Genomic DNA, 20,058 nt, shown 5'->3' on the forward strand with positions numbered 1-20,058 from the left:
CTTTACAAAAACAACAACAAAACCCCCACACAACATCAGACAGCCATAAAAATGGCAAATACAAATAATTATATCTACATTACTGAGCTCTGCAACTGTGTTTACAAATCTGATTCTTCCCTCTTCTTTTGCGGACATGAAACATTTCTCAAGTAAGTCTACGTGCTAAACTGGAGCAGCATACAGACTGGTACTTTTTCTCTCTGCATTTAAACAGAAACTACTCTTTCACCAGTACTGCGTTCACTGTCTGCACACCTAAACTCGTTCAAAACTTGCTTATAAACCAATGATTTTTAGAACTGCCCACTGCAAATATGCATACCTACGTACTGAATTGTGTATTTCCCATTCGAAGAGCTATAAACACATCCCGCGCACATACAACTTAGAGATGCGAGCATATATATATTTTTATACTGTGCTTGTTTAGGCAGAACTACGGTGATGTGAACCAAAGCGTCTGGAAAATATACAGGGCCAAAAAAGTTCTTCTCTACAAGACGTATTTTACAATAACAAACACATACCACTGAATCGGGGCATAATCTTCCTACGACATTTAACTCTTATGACCTAGATGTTTCCCAATCTGCCAGCATTTAGCTTTCCTGGTTTTTTAAAGTATCGGGGCATAATCTTCCTACGACATTCAACTCTTAGGACCTAGACGTTTCCTAATCTGCCACCATTTAGCTTTCCTGTTTTTTTAAAGGATGTTTAAAAAGGAAAATTAGCTATTCATCTGCAAAATTCAGGAATTTGCCATAGTTTCTGTTGTCAAGAGAACGGTCAACATTTTTATTTGATGTCTTTGGTATTCCTTCCACTGCACCTCACAACATCCTACAGAGGCAAACCACACAGCAGCTACATTGAGATGGGAATACGCTGCCAGGTGTTCATTAGCAGCCCAGGAACAATTAAGAGATGCCAATCGGTACAGAAACACAACACGATCTACTCAGATGCCCGTGGGGCGCTGGCCAATTTCGTGCCAGCTGCCCCCGGCCCCGGCCCCGGCCCCGCGGGGGGACCGAGGCTGCCTTCTCCCTCACGCGTGGCCCGGGGATGAGCTCCCCGCGCTGCCTGTGAGGGGAAGTTAACGGGGAAACAGGGTTTCGGCTTCTCTCCCTCAAGCTGAGGGCACAAGGCAGGCGTGGGGCCCGCCCTCGGCCCGGAGGACCGGGGGCGGGCGCCCGGCTCCCCACAGACGGCCGCCCCGCTCCTCTTCCCGCCAACCCCCGGGGCGGGAGGGGAGGCCTCTCGACGCCTCCTCCGGCCCTCTCCCCCCCACCCCGTGGAGAGGGGAAGATGGCGCCCGCAGGCTGGGCCAGGGCGCAGCCGGCCGGTGCCGTGCAGCGGGCTTCCCTCCGCCCCGCCGGCGGCAGCGCGGGAGCACAAACCCGGGGGAAGCCGTGACAACCCTCGGGCCCTCCGGGCTCCCGACGCGGCGGGCGGGGCCGGCGCCGCCCCGCGCAAGCAGGGCGCAGCCTCACGGGACACGCACCCCGTCGACCAACCGAACAAAAAAAAAAAAAAAGCCCCAACCCCCAGAACCAACAAACCCCACCACAACACGGCCTCGCCCTTTAAGAGCGCCGGCGGCCTGATTGGCCGCGCCGGCTGCCAATCGGGGCGGCTATTGCATCATCCCGGCGGCCGGCTGGGTGGCGATTGGCGAGGGGGCGGGCGGAGCGGGAGGGTGTCGCAATCGCCGCTCGCCCGCACGCCACACTTTAAAGAAAGAGGCTCGGGCCCGGCCCGGCCCCTCCCGCCGCCGCCAACACCGCCCGCTCGCCCCGCCACAGGTAAGCGCGGCCGCGCGGGGGGCGGCGGGCCGGGGCGCGGGGAGGGGGGAGCCGGGGGGGGGGGGCCGCGCCGGCCCCCGCCCGCCCGCCCGCCTCCCTCCCTTCCTCCCTCCCGCCGTGTCGCAGCGGGCGCCGCGGCGGGCGCCGCGCATGGGAGCGCATGATGCAATCGGCGGGCGGCCCTGGCTCCCCTCCCCTCCCCTTCCCTCCCCCGGTGAAGTCACGGCTTGGCAGCGGCGGGCACCCCCGCGCCCCGCAGGGGCGGGGGAGGAGGAGCGGCGCGGCCGCCGACGGGCGGCCCCCCGGGCCGCGGGCCCGCCGGGGAGGCCCGCGGTGGAGGGGAGATGGGGCGGGCCGGGCCCCGGCCCGGGCCCGGGCCCGGGCCCCGCGGCGGCTCCGGCCCCGCCGGGCCTGCCCGCCCCGCGGCCGGGCCGCGGCGCCTCCAGGTGCTGGCGACGGCGGGGCCGGGCGGCCGTTACGGCCCGTCCTCCGGCGCCGTAAGGAGGGTGCCCGGCCGAGGGAAAGGTCTCCGCGCCGGGCTTGGGACCCCGCCGGCGCCGTTCGGCGGCTCCCGGGAGCGCGCAGGGCCGCAGGGATCCCGGGAGCTGCCCCGAACCGCGACGAAATGCCGTGCTCTAACAAGCGGTATTCTTCTTTTCTAGCTTCTCAGTGGAGTTTTGAATGTCTTGGCAAATCTTTTCTGGGTCCCGACAGATTTTTGTAGCTCCAGACGCAACTTTCAAAACGGGTCTGTGGCAGAAAGCTCGGTGTTGGCTTTAGCTCTGACATCTGGTGGGAAATAGCAGTCATTAGGACAACTCGATACTCCCCTCAGTAACAGTGCCATGCTGCTTGCAGCGCCTCTTCAGAAAGTATAAAAATTCATAATTTGAGTAACTTCTGGATTTAAGGGATTAGTTCATCTTTAGAAGTAGCTGCCTTCGTTATAATTCGAAAGACAGAGTCAAATTGATACCTCTTGCCTCCTGGCATCTGGGATTGTTTGCAGTTCTGTCATCAACGCTGCTAGCCTGCAATTAAAATACATACTTTAGATGTTAGGAGCCCATTTTTTTAAGGATGTTGGAGTCCATTTATGAAGATGTTGGAGTGCGTTTTTCTTGTAAGGTGTATGGAAAAATTGGGGATTCTGAGAAAAACACGGGAAAGTGATGTTGTCAGCTGTGGCAACTGATGATGGGTTTGAGCTACCTAGTCTCAGAAAAGTGGTTGCCGAGCCTTCAGTATGTGAGAGTTACCATCAGCTCTTACTAACTTGCCTGTGAGAGTGTGCAGAAAACCACGCAGGAGCAGGCCCTCCCAGTGTTCAGCAAATGTATGCCTGGAGTTCTGTGCTGTCATTCTTTGTACAGGGTCATCTGGATTTAGAGTCAGATCCTACTGGGTTATTGCTACTGAAGTCAAAGAGCAGGGAGGCCACCCATTGCTGTTCAGATTGGGACCGATTTTGCATTAGACAAGACAGCTGAGTGAATTTGTGCAATAAAGTCATCTTGACTAATGATTAGAATCAACACAGTCACATCTCGGAAAAGGAACAGAGAGAAGCGCTTTGGTTTTTTTGCTGCTAAGTAAAAAAAAAAAAGATTTAATTAACAAAACACTTCCCCCCAAACAAACAAACATTTGGAAGTTTCATTTTTTGAGGTTTTTTTTTTTTTGAAAGCAAAGATAATAAAGGCCTTGATTTGCTTGGGAGTCTTTGTGGTCCCTGAGGAGTGCTGTCAGACAGTAAGAAACATCTCTCTGCCTGAGAAGACACCTCTGACTTACCAGCTATTATGCTGTAGTGGGTGGTCAGTTGGTGGCCCAAGGAGAGAACAGGGCAGTTCTAACTGGCCACTGGAAACATTACCATGTGCTGGGTGGAACCAGCCTAGGGCTAATGAGCAGCTTTATGGGAACAAGATGCTCAGAAACTCGGCTGGCTCTCCACGGAGCTGCCTCCTGCTGTGCCGGGGATAGCATCCATTCACAGGAAACCAACCTGTTTGTGGAGAGGAGCAGTTGTGTTTGTGTGGCACAGTGTCTGAGAAACAAACTCTAAGACCCATCTACTTCCACACCCTCGTTGCCTCCCGATGACGGTGTCCTTTACCTCACCCTTCTTGAGAGCCCCTTCCGTATGTCTCGTAGCTGCTGCCTTTAAATCTTGCAGTATTCCCTGAAGGATGCCCCATGGCACCTGTTGCTATCCAGAGTATCCTTCTCTCTCATTGTTCTGTTGAAGAACTGACAATTGGTAATAGGGATCCAGCCTCCAAATAACTAGGGGGGAAAATCAGTTTCAAGCCTCAACAGTTACCACTCCTGGGTTTTCTGTGATGCAGGACAGTTAGTGCTACTTGCTTTGCATAATAAATGAGTTGGAGCAGGACAGAAATTCAGGTGTCATTTCTCTCACGTAAGGTTTCAGATCATCAGGCCAGGTAAGAGTGTGACTCAAGAAGTAGTTACTTGATACAAAATGGATCGCTTCCAGTGGGAAGGAATTGAGGGAGACTTGTTCTTGCTTGAGAGGTGTGACACTGGTTCATCTTTGCTCATATGCATGTACTGCCCAACTAAAATACTCCATTAAAATGGAGTTTAATGGAACCATTTTTCCTTTGAATTATGGGGGAATTTGATAGAGGTCTGAAGGGAATGTTAAAGCAATATTAAATAGGTTCGATAGCATGGAGAGAAATAGCACATGGAACCTGGTGATGTGAAGAAATGTGTTACAGGTCAGGTGGGGTGCCTTCAGGGGCAGGAGCCACCCCTTCGTCTGTAGTACCTCATGAAGCACAAAAAGCAGATCGTGAAAATGGTATGGGTTACTTAACTGGGATGTCCAGATGAAGTTAGCAAGCACTGCAATATGTTGAAATAGAGGGGACAGGAAAGCATTCTGTCTGACTTTGAAAAGATGCCAAAAATCATTTGAAAAAATCAGTTGTCGGAGGCGATCTAACAAACAGAGCTATATAGTCTTTTGAGGGCTACAGAAATCCTGTAGTTAAAAATAAAGCTGAGACAAAGCCAGTATATGCTCCAAGAGGAGCATACACTTGCATCTAGACTAAAAACGTCAGTGCAATCATACATGCACAGCTATTACAACTGGCCCTGCCAGTCTGGCATTTGTGCACAGCGACATCTTGTTAGCTGTATATGCAGTTTAACTGCTGAACCAAATTGCTTTTTCAGTCAGAATCTAAGACTTAAATGTGGTTTGCAAAAGCTGCTTTAAGAGTTAAAATTGGGAGAATACTAAATACAAAGGTTAGACATATGTATACAGATTTAGCTATACAGATTTCAAAAAGAGTTGATGGTCTCTTTCTGCCCTGAAATACGAAAATGAAGAGATTTCTTGATAGAAGGGGTGGGGGTGTACTCACACATCTTCTTCACTTGTTTTAAGTGAGACGACTTCTCAGTGACAGAGAATGTTAATTTTGAATAACATTCGAGCCAAACTTACTAGGCTTTTCCATGAATTTTACTGAACCACACTCTGTTCTGGCTCCCTCATTATGGGAGAAAATTTGCTATTGATCTAGAGAGTAGAATTTTAACCTTTTTAATGATAGCCCAGGAGAAGGTAAAACAGCAACTCAGACTGCTGAGAAAAACCAGCAAACAAGAACAGTAAACAGCTGTTGAACCCGTGAGTTTAGAACGACCAGTGACACACAGCAGCTCATTTACAAATATCTCACCACATCCATTCATCAGCTAGACACAGGAGTACAGTCACCCGTCTCTTGTGCTGTTACTGATGCAAGCCGTAATCCCTGGGTGGGACACTGCCGATACTGGGTGGTTAGCCTTGCCCACCGCTAACTTCAGCTACTTGCTTTCCCAGCAGGTCCACTTGAGGGTGGGCAAGGAGAATGTTGACCACTAGTTGTGTGATACTGCATGTATGCATGCAATACAATCTGGTCTTGGAGTAGGATTGTTTTATGCCAGTTAGATACTTTTCTTTAACATGACAAGAAATCAACACTCGCTTGACTGATCACTGAGTACTTTTCATTGGAACCGTAGGTAGGCGTTTCAGGCACTTAGAACAACCCTGTTGCCCTTCCCCTCTTCTCTCCCAAACTTCTCTCCCAGCCATTTAGGAGGTCATCCCATGAGATGGGAAGAGAAGGGGAGCAGCTGTTAGCCTTTCCGGGGCTGTGTCCCTGCAGCAGCTGTGGTGGAGTCCTCCTTGTGCCACCAGTAGGGTCAGGAGCAGGCTGACCTCAGCAGCAGGGCAACGTGAGTCAGGTGAGAGGGTGTCCTGCTTGTTTGTCGGCTGGAAAAGAGAGTGGACAATGACCAGTGTAGGAGCTACAGCAGGGGAACCTATTTTGTGGACAAGTCAGCTGTGGCTGCTGTCTTCCTACGGGTGGCAACAGTCCCCTGTCTTTGCCGAGTAGTGATTCTCACATTGCCATCACCCTGTGTTCCTGTCCCACCTGCTCCTTACAGTACTGTCACAGGCTTAGCTTGTCTTACCTTGCTTGTGGTTGAAGGGGTTCCTTTAATGTCATTCAGTCACAGCCTTCACAGCACACTACCTTTTTCCATAGATTTTTTTTTTTTCCCCCACTCGGTACTAGTGAGACCTTAAAACAGTCATCACTTTGGACATGACCTTCAAGTGCTGTAAGACGATGGAGGAAGGGTGGACAGTCTGAGGACCCTCACTCCAGAGAAAAGAGACCAGGGAGTAATTTGTCTGTGCATACACCCAGAGGGATGGTCTGAAGAGGACAAGGATCAAGTACTCCTGTTGGTCAAGAGTCAGGCTGTTAATAGGTTTAAGCTGCAGAAGGAAAACTCCAGTCTGAAAATTAAGAAAATTATATAACTAGAGGAAAAGTTAGACGGTGGAACCTGTTGCCAAGACAAAGGTTGTGAAACTGGAGATATTCGAGGCTAGGCTAGACACCCATCCATCAGGGATGGCTTTGGAATAACTGAGTAAAGCCAGTGAACAATGCAAACAGCTTGACTAGATGACCCAGTAACAATCCCTTCCAATCCAAATACGTTCGAGAGGCTTCTGAAATGTAGTTGGCAGCTTGTCCACTTCCAGCACAGTTGTGATGTGTTACTGCCAGATGTACCATCAGTACCTTATGCTAAGTCAGTGCTGTGTAAGATTGTAGCTGAAGCTAGCACCTTTAATAGCATTTTTTTTTCCCTACTAGGTTCACCTTGCCCTTAATCCATGTGAATACCTGTTGGAAACACTTAGAAACACAACAGTTTTCAGTCTCCTAATAAATTGTGTTGTGTCCAAGAAGAGCCTGTCCAAATGAGCAAGACATCCCAACAGAACACCGCTACAGATGCGAACGGAGTAAGCGTGATTCACACCCAAGCACACACCAGTGGTTTGCAGCAGGTTCCCCAGCTGGTGCCCGTTAGTCCTGGTGGCGGAGGCAAAGCTGTGCCTCCAAGCAAACAGGGAAAGAAAAATTCCTTTGTGGATAGAAACAGCGATGAGTATCGTCAGCGCAGAGAGCGAAACAACATGGCAGTGAAAAAGAGCCGGTTAAAAAGCAAGCAGAAAGCACAAGACACGCTGCAAAGGGTCAACCAGCTCAAAGAAGAAAATGAACGTTTAGAGGCAAAAATTAAGCTCCTGACCAAGGAGTTGAGCGTACTGAAAGACTTGTTCCTTGAGCACGCACACAATCTTGCAGACAATGTGCAACCTGTTGGCACTGAAACCACCACAACAAATCCAGAAAACAATGGACAGTAGACATTGTTGCAACCTTACGAAATGAACTCTGGAGGTGCAGCTTGTCTGCAACGCCCATGCAGTAACCAAGCAAAAACACTGTTCTTCTAACCATCATTTTGTCAAGATTTTCTTCTTTTAACCATCATTTTGTGGAGTTTTTCTTCTTTTTAGGTTTAACACTGAAGATTTGATACAATTAAACCAGAAACTGATTAGGGTATTTGTTTTAAATATTTTTCTCCTCTAAAAGATTTCTCTAATAAATGCAGACCTAAATTCATAGTCAACAAGGAGCTTAGTATTAGGGAAATAGCATTTTCACAGGAATGTTCACTTACCTTCTTAGAGTTTGCATAATGGGAGGGATCCAGCAGGATGGTTTACTGTAGTATCAGAAACTTGTAATTGGATAAAATGTCTTTTAAATACCTTTTAGTGTATTTAAGTCCTTCATTTTGTCCGTTACATATTACAAAACTGCAAAGGCCATGGAGGGTGTTTGCTTTCCTGTTTGGTGGACTACTTTAAATCTGTAGAGCAAGTCCTATAAAGCACCGCTTAGGTCTTTCCTGTCCAGTTAACAGTTAATAAGGAGGGCGTAGTAATAGTGAGCTGGGATGCTTACTGATGTTTTCTACAAAAATAGCAATATACTATGATGCGGCAGTTCACATAGCTCACATAGTGACTGGGGCCTTATGAGAACAAGATTTTGGTTTTCAGAAAATGTCAAAATGCTACCAAAAAAAAATGTGCTCTGCAAAATTGCATTCTTGCTAGGGTGCAGGTATTGGGGAGAACAAGATGTGCAGCTTGGCTAAGCAATGAATGTATGGATCACTGCTCGTTGACTTTTATCTACATTTTCATGGCTGTTCAGATTTGCAGCCCAGATCTTACAGAAGTTCACAGCTCTTTTAAAGACAAATGGCCCTAGTTTGAATAACTGATTCAGTAGAATTTCTGTAGTCATCATACAGTTGTGTGAAGGAGTATCCTCGGTCTTGTTTTATTTTCATAAAAGTTTTTCTATAGCAACTTTTTTAATGCTAGTGCTAAGTCTTTGCCATGATCCATTACGCAGTGGTATGTACTATACTGAGGATTTAAACAATAAAAGTAAAGCAGGAACTTTGATGTAACTTTAATTTATTTTCATTTTTAAATATTTCATTGATGGTATGGTTGTGTTACATTTAACCTGTGTGTCTGGCTAGTGGATTATTACACTTGTCTTAATTTCCCTCCTAAACTACTTTTTTCCATAGATTATTTTGTAGGATGCTTGTTTGCCTTGTATCTGTACTTAGGAAGAGAACTTGGATATTATCTCTATGAAGATGCTGTTAGAAAATGAAACCTTGAAAAGTTCTTATTGAATTTAAACTTTTAATACACGTGGAAAACTTTCATGGATTGTTTTGGATTCTGGTAGTCTTTTTACAAAGATACGTTTTTTGGTTCTAGCTGCAGCTTAAGTAGGTAGGGTTGAAATATCAGAAGCTAATAAAAACCTTTTGCTTCTAGTGCTGGCCTCATTTTTCCTGTCTCTTTTCTATTTCCCTCAAACGTAGAGGTGCCCACCACAAGCAGCTGTCTTTGAGAAATCAGTGCAACAATCTCCATTCCTGTCTTCTGCTCAGGTTTTTACTCAATGGAAAGAATCAGAAACTCATTACAGTTTTGGCTTAATTCCTGATTTAAGGGGAAGGAACAGAACACCAAAAACTACAAGGGAAAACGATGACCTGAAAGCATCTCATTTGTTAACTGTGCACTTAGTCTGATGCAAAAGGCAGGAGCTAATCTCTTCCCTCGTTGTCTGCTCTGTGAACTGGGACTAGGTGGCCCTGTTGTCCTGCAGTTGGTTTGACAGGCTGATGTGGAGTCCTCCCCTAGTAACCATAACAGGGGCTCCAAACCTCTGGTATTTGTTTCTGATTTTGGTGAAAATTCTTAAATCTCTTCGGGGGTAATATTCTTTCTGATGCTCTGGAAGGTGACTTCACCTGTTACTCCTGACAGCTCCAATTCCACTTCCTTCTTGTTTAAAACAAAACCACTGAGTTATGAAAAATCATTTGTTTGCACAATGACATTTCTGGCTTAGCAGTCTCCACGCTTGTTTTGTTTGCCTAGGGAAGCGTGTAGGCTGTGTGCAGCACATCACTTTAATATGTGAAGCCATGGACCCAAGATTATAACAAATTGTTATTTTAAATCTACCCTCAGAGTTAGGTTGCAAGACAGGTGTTAGTCTATTATTCTAAGCCCCCTCCTGCCGAAATAGCTGTCTCAGACCCCTAAGGAGCAAAGGCTGAGGTGAGGCTTCCCCTCTCTTTGCCCGAAGGTGGAGCAGCCCAGGCTGTATGACAGCAAAATGTCTCAATCTTACCCCTGTGCTGCAAGGCACAGGAGAACACCCATACCTAGGTGACTTGGATGATTCTCTCCTTCCTAAAGAAAGGCTGGAATAAATACATATCTACGCAATAAAATTTCAGTGTAGGCCTATAGAAGTTAAGGTTTTCCTTTTGACACGCTTTTCTTAACAACAACTACAGTGCCCGTCACTACAAGAAGGAGCATTGCAGCACTGTATGTTTCACCAGGAAAACTTATTCCTATTTTCTCACTGTACCACTAAAAGAACAGGTCTACTCTAGCCTCCATGAGCACTAGGAGGCTCTACCACTTTTAACTATACCCTGTAGCTGCAGCAGCATAATTGGCGTGGCAGATAAATCCAGAGTGCATCCAACCCTAGGGAGCTGAAGCAATTTAAATGTATCAGTTCAGAAGTGCTCAGACCTTTCTAAACATGCAAACTTAACTCAACATAACACACTTTCTGTTATTTTGGTGCCACTTTGAGTCTGCACCAAGGGGAAAAGGCATTTAGGAAAACATGATAGCTAACAGCCTAAAATATCCTAACGTAGTCAAAAAGAAAGTTTGTCATGACCTGTATTTTCCCCCTACTAATAACATTTTAAGTGTATTAAATGCCACTTTGCCTTTGTTTAGAGGCTTACCTTCCCCCCCCTCCCCCCCGCCCCCGCTAATTTAGAAAAAAGTTCTAATTCACTTTTGGCTTAAGTGGATAAAAATTACCATAATTACAGAACAGACTTCTGGAAGGAAGAATGAAATTTATATTCACCAAGTTCATGGGCACGATTATGAAGGAAAATGGGAGATGGTGCACCATCCCAGACCAAAATGCATCCATGTCTCAGGCAAGCAAAACAGCAGAGAAGCCAGTTACGTGAGCGAGTGCTTTCCCCCCAGAACTTGTGGTAGGGTTTGTTTGCTGGTACATGTCAAAGCAGAACCAGTTCTGCCTCCTGCAGCCTGCCAGATTGCTCGACCTGTTCTACAGCAGCAGAGCTCAATATTTGCCAAGATTAATCACAGGCAGGGAAAGGCCTATTAACTAGACTGGGGTTACGGCTTAGTTGAAACAATTCCAAACTCTTTTTTTGAAAATCTGTGAAGTGTTACTTTAAAATAGTAACTGCTATTGAACCCAAGTAGCAGCAGGTTTCAGAGTGCCCAGAGCAGTGAGCGATCCCATGGGTGTGTTCAGAGCATGCCACAGGAAAGCACTTGGACGTGGAGGGAACAAGGCTGAGGCCACGAGCACCATCTTGCACTGAAAAAACCTCCCGAATTTGAAGGAGACAAGTCCAGAGCAGTGCCAGTGTAGTTTCTGTGTTCTCCTGTCTGCAAAGCTACCAAAGCAGAGCCTGATGCCCTCTGCATGAGTACTGCATTTCAGAGGTACGAGACTTGCAGTCGCCACAGAAAGAAGCATCAGCCCAGTTGCACATCCAAGCCGCTGATCTCACACCCTCCCCTCCTCGCCCCTTCCCCTTCCCAGTTCAGACCTCCTGCACTCACCTCTTACAATCCAATGTCGAGCAACCTTTAAAAAAATGTAAGTAGGCTCATTTGTTAATGAAGCGACATTACATTAAACATAAGGAGCAAAGTCCCCTGGATTATTTCACAATGTGTTTCTTCAGTCTCCAGCGTGCAGTTTCCTATTTAGCAATATTCACCAAGCTGTTACGAATAAAGAACAGGTTCTCGTCACACAGATCAGCCCAATTAGCAAAAAGAGCTCTCTGTAGAACAGCACATTTGACAATTTTTAAGGAAATTATTTCGGACCTAAATCCAGTCCCGGGTGGGGGCACGAAGACAGCAACACTAGTAGTTTCTGGCACTATGCAAGCTCACGTTGCGTTGTACGCCCCATGTAAGACAGGCACTTGCAGGCACCCAGAAGCTCACAGTTGGTCCCGTTGCCTGTGTGCCAGCCCCAGGATGTGAGCAACAGAACTGGGATGCTGAGATCATCAAGTCAACTGATCCCTTCATAGTAGGAAAATCCTCATCTGGCAAGTGGTAAGACCCAGAAAGGCCCTGACACCCTGCTGTGACTTCAGTTCCCCCTGACACAGCAGAGGGATGTTCTGAAGTGCCCTTGCAGCCAAACTGTGCAACGGAGCCTGAAGACTGAACAGGAGTTTTGATGAGTTCATAAAGGGAACAAGATTATTTTTATGTAGTTACAACAACTAGTGCTATTTTATGATGCAAGAAACGTATTTATTCTCCTGCAGGCTGATGAACACCTACAGTAAAGAAAGGCTTCTCTGGGTAATTTAAATCCTGTATGAATGGAAAATAATTTTTATGATCATTATTAATATGTTTGTGGTGTATCCAAATAAAATTTACATGATTTAATTCTGAACCAGCTAACACTGGACAGTTAAAAATAACTCTGTCATTCTGCACAGCATATGCTGCTGAATGACCCTGAGCCCTGCAGCAAAGATTCTCCCTTCTTGCAATTTCTAAGGCTCGCGAACACCACAGCAGTCTATGTTTTTAAGGAACAAATAGATGGACAAACCTAATAAGCACTGGGCTGTGTGTGAAGGGTCAGTACACCCACTACCCACAGCAGAAAAATCTGGCTAATGAAGGGTCAAAGTTTCCAGAGCACAAATTGGTAGAAAGGTCAGATAAAGAAGCAGGAACGGGAGCAGAAGAGCATAATGATCACAAAGTTGTGAGTGTAAGTGATGCCAAAGATGAATTTTAATAAAAATTTGATTCTGCTTAATCCATTGACACTGAAATAAGATCCGTAAGAAAAATATAAGTGTCATTATGTCCACCGAGAACACCTGAATTTTTCTTCTATGTTTTGTGCAGTACTTGTGATGAAGTTTAAAAAAGGACTTAGATTGTTACAGTTGCTGACAGCATTCAGATAATCCGTTTGATATTTTAGAGTCCCAATCATCAAAATTCAGATTTAATTGCAAGATATGTCTGAGTTGAGATTTGACAGAAGTGTAAGCCCCACTGATAATGCAGCAGGGTTACTCAAGTGGCACATGGTAACGTAAACTGCTGACTGCAAGCAACAGCATTTGAGTTACCTGGGTATCAAGTGCTGAAGTCTTCTACCTTCATTTTTAATGAATCATTCCAGTTAATAGCCTGCCTGCCTCTCTTGCTATTAAGAACTGGATGCATTTTATTTTATAAGCTGCAGCATTAAATCAGAACGATGACTGATTAGTGTGAGACAGTAAGTATCATCCTGAAGTTTACTGCTTTTGGCTGGAGAGGCAGTCAAATGACTTGGCACCGCTTTGGCCTTCTGCCATGAAAGCCTCTATTTCTTCAACAGTACGCGGGACGCACGTTAGCAGCTCCATTCCACTGGCTGTCACTGCGATGTCGTCCTCGATCCGGACCTGTTACAGAGAACACGTGGTTACTAAGGTATTCCAGCTGGGGATGAGAAGCACATCAGGCGGTGACAGCAGCGAGAGCACAGGGCGTGTTTCAGTCCGTGGTGCTGATGAACACCAGGCAGAGCAACATCCCGCAAGCATCAGAACTGCCCATCGCCACCAGCACTGTGGCGCAGAGCTGCGTAGGGTCCAATCCCCCCTGGGCCACCGGCCCCTGCCACCCTCCTGGGATCACACAAGCTCCACGATGACAGCCGGCAGAGCAGCCCCGCAGGAGGTGGTGGCCCCGCAGGTGACTCAGGTGGTGCCTCTGCTGCCTCGGGTGCACTAGGGACAGGCTGAGCGAGATGCTGCATCGGTGAGCTCATGCCGTGTCCTTACATGGGGCCAATAAATCTCAACCTCCTGACATCAGGAGCAGCAAAAGGAACATCTTCCCCTGAATTTGCCTCCAGCCTTGCTAGCGCATGGCCTGCTACGGAGAGGTTCAACAGCAGTGCCTCCTGACGCCCAAAGTGCCGGTTCTCGAAGCGGTCCTGTTGCTGAGCTGCAGTTAGCTGCTCTTTGCACTTAAGCATCACATTCTCTTTTCTCTAAATACAATAAACATTCAAAGAAGGAACTGCTACGTGAAATAGCTTGTAGCTGATATTCAAAACATTGAATTTTGAGCTGGTAGGAAAAGTCCTAAGCAGGTCAGACGTTCCTTTTAAAATCCAATCACTACATTTCAAATCATGCAAGGAAAAAGCTCTGTTTTCCAGCTCTTGTTCTGTTAAAATGAAAAGTATGCTCCATTTCTGTTTGACTCTAATCTCTTCTTACCAGTAAATATGCCTACACAGTCATTTCCCGTTATCTTATCAGAAAAATGTTAGCAAGTCGCTAAGCTGCAATAAAAGCAATTTTAGTAAGGTGTAAAATCCAAGAGAACACAAACTCTGGGGACTCCCACCTTACAGTTGCTTTAATTGTTTCTGACCTCTTGACATTTTCAACTAAAAATAAAGCTGGTTAACATTTGTACTTCTGATTGCAAAATAATCCATTTGTTCAAACAAAATGAGTCATCCAGTCCTTATTAAACTGTTTAATGATGTCTTTGCCAGATTATTTCTTTTACTTGGTATCAAGTTAAGTGTATTATAAAGCAGAATTAAATAAACAAACTCCACTGAGTTCACACATTTGATTTGGACAGCTGTAAATTTGAAAGCCCTGAGGCTCTTTACACTCCGTGTGCCTGAAAGGCCGGTGCCTTGCTGCAGAAGAGGAAATCGGCAACACATTGAACGGCTCTGTACACTTGAACAGATTTTAACAGGGTGGGTTTTTTGATTCATTGCTTCGAATTTAGCCAGCTGAGCAAAAAGTAACCCAAGGATTCAGCAAGACGGTCGCATTGCACCTGAAGGTGAATTGGGCCCTCTGCCTTGCAGCAGCCCCCAGCATCTGTCCTGTGGGGTCGTGGGCCCTGGGTAGACCAGCCCCTGCCAAAAACCTGCTGGTACCAGGCGAGCCCTGCAAAAGTGCCAGAATCCAGGGGACAGATCTGGTGACGTGGTAAAAGCCAAAGGATCACACTGGCAAGCACACCAGCGTAAATGGAGCTGGGCACAGCACTGATGTGGAAAGTAAAAATGTTAGTGCAAAAGTAAGTCCAAGAGCAGAGGGCAGGCCAGCCAAAGCTAGAGCTGACTCTGCCTACAGAGAGAGCCTCTTCCTGAGCACCACCAGCTTCACAAACCTTCACCTGCTTGAGCAGAAATTCCCCAGTGCATCTACTACAGAGAAATATCAGCCACAATTCATCTGCTTAACCGGTAAGATTAGCAAAAAAAAAAAAAAAAAAAAAAATTGTTGGTATTTTCTGCTTCAGTGTTTCATGCCTTCACCAATACCTCCGGCGGCACTCTGTCAGAGGACAGAATGACTTAGAAGCAGAGCAGATGAAAACCAAAGAGGGAGGGGGAAGAACAAATGGGACAAGGTGTCTGTCAATGCTGTACCCTATCTAGGCCACAAGAAAAAATCAGGATGGGGAAGGAGCTGGAAAATGGAGCTAGAGTGATGAAAGGAACCAGGGAAAGGAAGATAGAGTGAGGCAAGACAGGGTTGACAAAAAATGGACAAAGAGAGGTGGGGCTGGCTAAGGAGTCCAGGAAGGGAGATCCTGGTGGAGGCGAGAAGCGAGACACCCTCAATAAGGAGAGCACATGGGGGTGCTGGAGCCACCTAAGCCAGGGAACTGAGAGTTACCAAATGGGGGAAGATGGGGAAACCCATCAGTTTGGGAGTGCCACACACAGCAACTCATCGTATAGGAGAAATGTTAGATCATATAATCAATCCACAGCTGTGATCCACAAGCAGGAGAGCCAGCACTGTTGCGCCAGCCTGCTCACCATCAGCAACTCCAAATGGTCTTTGGGATGTAGTTGGAGGCGCACAGACCCACCGCTCCCATGGGGCCCCAACCATCATCCTGGGAAAGCTCCAGCTCTTTCTCCAGGATCTAACAGTTTCTCTTGCCTGGATGAATCTCACCTGAAATGGGTGCTTGCCATAACGGAGAAGACAGACTTCTCACTCTCAGTGCACATTTTTCCTTTGCCTAAAAGCAACGCAAGTGCAGAGGAACACAGGTTCTCAAGGGGGAGGAAATTTTTGCATTTGCTCTTTTCCTCACACACTCCATGCTTCACCCGGAGCTTAAACTCAGCAGCAGCAAGAAGCAGCTTCAGAGGACCTGCAAAACCTTCCCTACAGGAGAGCCCGGCATTTGGTCTTGTCTTGTATCCAAATGGACAAAAGATGCTGGATCTGCCTGGCAAGGCTCACTGGCTTGGGACTGCCTTTCCCAGCAGGGGACAGTGGTTATGAAACTTGCTCTCAGAGCTGTCCCTGTTTGCAGGCTCTTTGTTCAACAGTGCTGCTTGTTTCAGGGCTACGGAGTGGTTTGGAATCGAACACGGCTTAAAGGAACAGCAAACTGAGGTGTGAGGTTTGTTGTACCAGCAGCTTTCAGCATGCTCTCTGCAAACACTCCAGGGGAGGCTTTGCTTTTTTGGTGTGAAATGACACCCTTCAAAAAGCACTCCTGCAAAGGTGAGGTGGCCAGGAATGTCAGGACTGTCCCTAAAATGCCTTTTTCTTATCAAGGGTAGTGGCATGATCTGTCTAGACAGACCTGACTGCACAACTGCCTAATGCCAGCAACAGACCATCAAGTGGCTCGACTCAGCGGACCCAACTGTGTCCCAAAGCAGGGCTGTGCGGCCACAGCCAAGGACAGCATAGGAGTTAAATACCAGGGCTGCTGTCAGCTATATATACAGCCTCGCACTTTGTCCTGACTTACTAATACAGTCATGCTCCCCAGAGCCTCCTGTGTTATCTTCCAAGGGAAGGGGGTTGTAGCGCTCATTCATTTCTTTTGGATGATGATATATATTAAAAGGGTTTTGAGAATCAAGAAACAATTTTTGCCAATTAAATAGTCCAGATTTGCATGATGACAGATCCCAGATGTGATTAAAAAAAAACCACTGGTGACACGTCTCCTTTTTTTTTTTTAATCTATCGAGCATTTGTTTCATTATGGCTGTGGAAAGCAGCAATACTATCACTGCAAGATTTAGAGCGCGAGACTCGCCTGGGAAATGATGACAGGACGTGGGCCACACATGCTACCCCACAAAGTAAACGAGCACATGTGCTTCTGTCCAGCTGAAGGATCCACGTGTCTCTTTTTATAGCTGGTATCCTACAGAGGCAGATGCATGTAGCCAAGGGGACTTGTTTCGACTCACCAATAATTCTTATTAGAGCAAACTTACCACGAGCAGGGTTTGACTTCTGTATTTCAGGGAAACTGGTTAGGAAATAGAGCTGCCCTTATGTCAAACCCAGGGATAGGCAGGTACCTTGCAGGGTTGGGGAAAGCACTTTCCTGTTACCACGTTACACAAAGTAGAACGCCAAGCTGTTTTCTGTCAAGGCTAATAGGCTCTGTGCAACACAATGACTCTTTCTCAGCCCATGCTGCCAGTCTTTCCTCTTCTTATTCACAAGTAAGTCCTCATGTAAGGCACACTTTATTTTAAAGGTCCACATATAAATATTTTATAAAAGAGGATCAAGATTAGTAGGGTGAGATCACGTATTTTATTAGATCAACTGATATGGCTGGAAAAAGAAGCTTCAGGCACACAGTCCCTTCATCCAGGCTCAAAAAGAAGCAATAAACTATAAGCTAAATACAGGTTAGAAACAACTGCACTTACCTTAACCTAATTACGTTAATTAGACAACTTCAGAGAAAAGGGTTAAAGAAGGCTTATAAGCAACTAGTTGCTGGTTTTGGGTTGCCTACAACTATCACTTTTCTTACAAGAACTTGAAAGAAAGCTATATATTTCATTATGACAACTGCTTTTCTATGAAAACTTTTCAAAAAAATGCTGTGTAGCATTATTAGTGCTGCATAATATGAAATATTAAAAAGCAGATGAGCATAATGTTTATTGCCTAGTAAACTATTTCATTCCACAACACACATTCACCATAAATCCAGAAACAGAGCTCAACCTTCCGAAAAATAAAAATCAGGACAGAGACAACTGCATGGCTCTGTGAACCGAAGGTAGAAGCAATTAAATATCCTGCTTTTTATTTGGTTTAACATTTGTTCCTGAGTAAGGGAAGTACTATTGTTTTGAAAAATATTGTAGTATTAGCGGATCTGCAAGGTCCTGGGCTTTGTAAATCTATTTAACATTTAAACGAGAAAAATCTGCAAATGAGTTTTAACATATTAAGTCTAGAGCTAGTTCTACAAATCCTAGGGAAAAATAAAGACTGAAAAGAGACTGAATATTTAAGGCCAAAAAGAGATGGAACAGTTTTACTGGGTCTTTGAGAAAACATCATATGAACTGCATGAATCAGTAATCAGCTTATGAAGAATGGAAATGTCAAACCCTAAAGGGCAGCATTTGGATTCGGTATTTCCCCTTCCCTGAGGAATCGGCTGCTTTTCCCGAGCAATATATACAACCGTATACACATACCTCTATTTGCACATCTATGTTTATTTATGAGAGTGGCGTGGGTAGAGTCCAGGCAGAGCAGAGGTGCCCTGTGACAGGCACTGTGCCAGTGCCCGACGGCAGCCCTTGCCCCACAGAATTTATGACCTCAGTAAATTGGACCTTAGTTTTGCAGATGGAGAACTGAAGTACATGTGACCGACTTCCCGAAATTGGCCGAGGAAGCTTGCGAAGGATTGATCTCAATGGCTGTCAAGTAAAGAGTTTAGGGCTTCAGACAGGGCAGCCGGTGCTCTCAGAAGCAGATGCCCTAGCAAAACTTCTTGCCTCCCTCCAGAGGGATCCGTATGTAACCCAGAACGGCTCTTGTTCGGTAAAAGCCCAAATTACGAGGTCCCTGAGCAGCAGTCACAGCCACGAAGGCCGGGCGTCTGTGTTACAGACAGGGACATAGGAAGGCCGGGCTGCCGACGGACCTATTCCGAGTGCGCGCGGGAGCGGTGCCGGTGCCGCCAGCACACGCCCCGGACGCCGGCAGCAATGCAGAGCGGGCGAAAGAAAACCTCCTGTGCTCTCTCATTCTTTCCTGCTCTTGCAGCTTTTACAATCTCTTTATGGCTAATACCAGGCAGCATGAATTACAATAAATGGCTACGGTCTTGCCCTTTTTGGCACGGCAAAAGAGCTTCTCTTCTCAATGCAGAGACTTGTCACAGTCAAGAAAATTATCCAAAGCCCAGAAAAGACATGAATTCAAGGTGAATTCATTAAAATCCACAAATCCCCTGTGTGGACAGTCTTACTCAGAATTACTTTGGTTAACGTAAGTTCATATTTGAAGTGAATTAAACTAAACCGAATTAAGAACATTTTAATTAGTGCTGAGCTCTGCAGAGGGAAATGGACTACTTATTTCCTTTTGTAGAATGTATTTTTCTTCTAAACTTAAAGGAAGATTGGATAGGCTGTGGTGAGGTCTTTAGCTAGAACTGACACCAGTACTAACCCCTGTACTATTAGTATTTGTCAGTAACAGCACTAGGCTTCACAAGATCTTTTTTAATCATGTGGAGAGAAAGTTTTCTGACATGCTTTTGAGAGAAATACTTACTCATTCTGGATAAACTAGAATGAACCAGCATGTAGATAACTAGGCACGCTACACAGCGCAATTTGCATCTTCTATTTATGCAGAATCAAGTCAGAATTGTAAAGATGGAAAAATTAATTTTGATTGCATTATAATTCAGCTTTTGTGTAGAATTCAGAAATATTCGGATGTACTTCAGTCTCACATTTTATTTCCATTCTTCTCCTGGACAAAATCAAGTGACAACATCTGGCTCAGGGTATGTGTGTATTACTTTTTTTTTTTCCTCTAAGTAAAATGTATTGTTCACAGGGGGATCAGAGATTTAGATTTTTGCTCAATCGTTTTTGGGCAGCTCCCCCTTTTAGCAAAGTTTGTTGGCTAGCTCTCCTTACAAGTCATCATTAGAGGAAGCTAAGGAAAAAACAGGGGAGAAAGTTAGACGTTGCTTGAAATCTCTGGAACAAAAGTGCCTGATCCAGCAACTTATTACCAAGGTAGAGATCCTGTGCTGTCACTCCTATTCCACGCCAACACAGGCAGCAGGTGAGCCACATGCATGCCTCAA

The 20,058-nt window shown here is 46.0% G+C and overlaps 2 protein-coding genes across 4 annotated transcripts in view; one reads left to right on the forward strand and one right to left on the reverse strand.

Moving 5' to 3' along the window:
* Positions 1-1,670: 1,670 nt before the first annotated feature.
* CEBPG (CCAAT enhancer binding protein gamma) lies at positions 1,671-8,232 on the forward strand. Of its 2 annotated transcripts, XM_049805311.1 has the most exons (3): positions 1,671-1,811; positions 2,474-5,870; positions 7,025-8,232. In XM_049805311.1, exon 3 carries the CDS (start codon positions 7,132-7,134, stop codon positions 7,582-7,584), a length of 453 nt encoding a protein of 150 aa, XP_049661268.1. In that variant the 5' UTR covers positions 1,671-1,811; positions 2,474-5,870; positions 7,025-7,131; the 3' UTR covers positions 7,585-8,232. The 2 variants fall into 2 exon arrangements, with proteins under 2 accessions (XP_049661268.1, XP_049661267.1); XM_049805310.1 differs by lacking the exon at positions 2,474-5,870.
* A 4,431-nt stretch (positions 8,233-12,663) lies between these two features.
* PEPD (peptidase D) overlaps positions 12,664-20,058 on the reverse strand; it is a 175,983-nt gene continuing 168,588 nt past the window's right edge. For both annotated transcript variants that reach the window (XM_049805309.1, XM_049805308.1), the window contains exon 15: positions 12,664-13,349. In XM_049805309.1, coding sequence (XP_049661266.1) covers positions 13,200-13,349 — 150 coding nt within the window. In that variant the 3' untranslated portion in view covers positions 12,664-13,199. The remainder of the gene's footprint in view (positions 13,350-20,058) is intronic.

Source organism: Accipiter gentilis, chromosome 7 (genome assembly GCF_929443795.1).
Source record: "Accipiter gentilis chromosome 7, bAccGen1.1, whole genome shotgun sequence".
In the NCBI taxonomy this organism is placed as follows: domain Eukaryota; kingdom Metazoa; phylum Chordata; class Aves; order Accipitriformes; family Accipitridae; genus Astur; species Astur gentilis.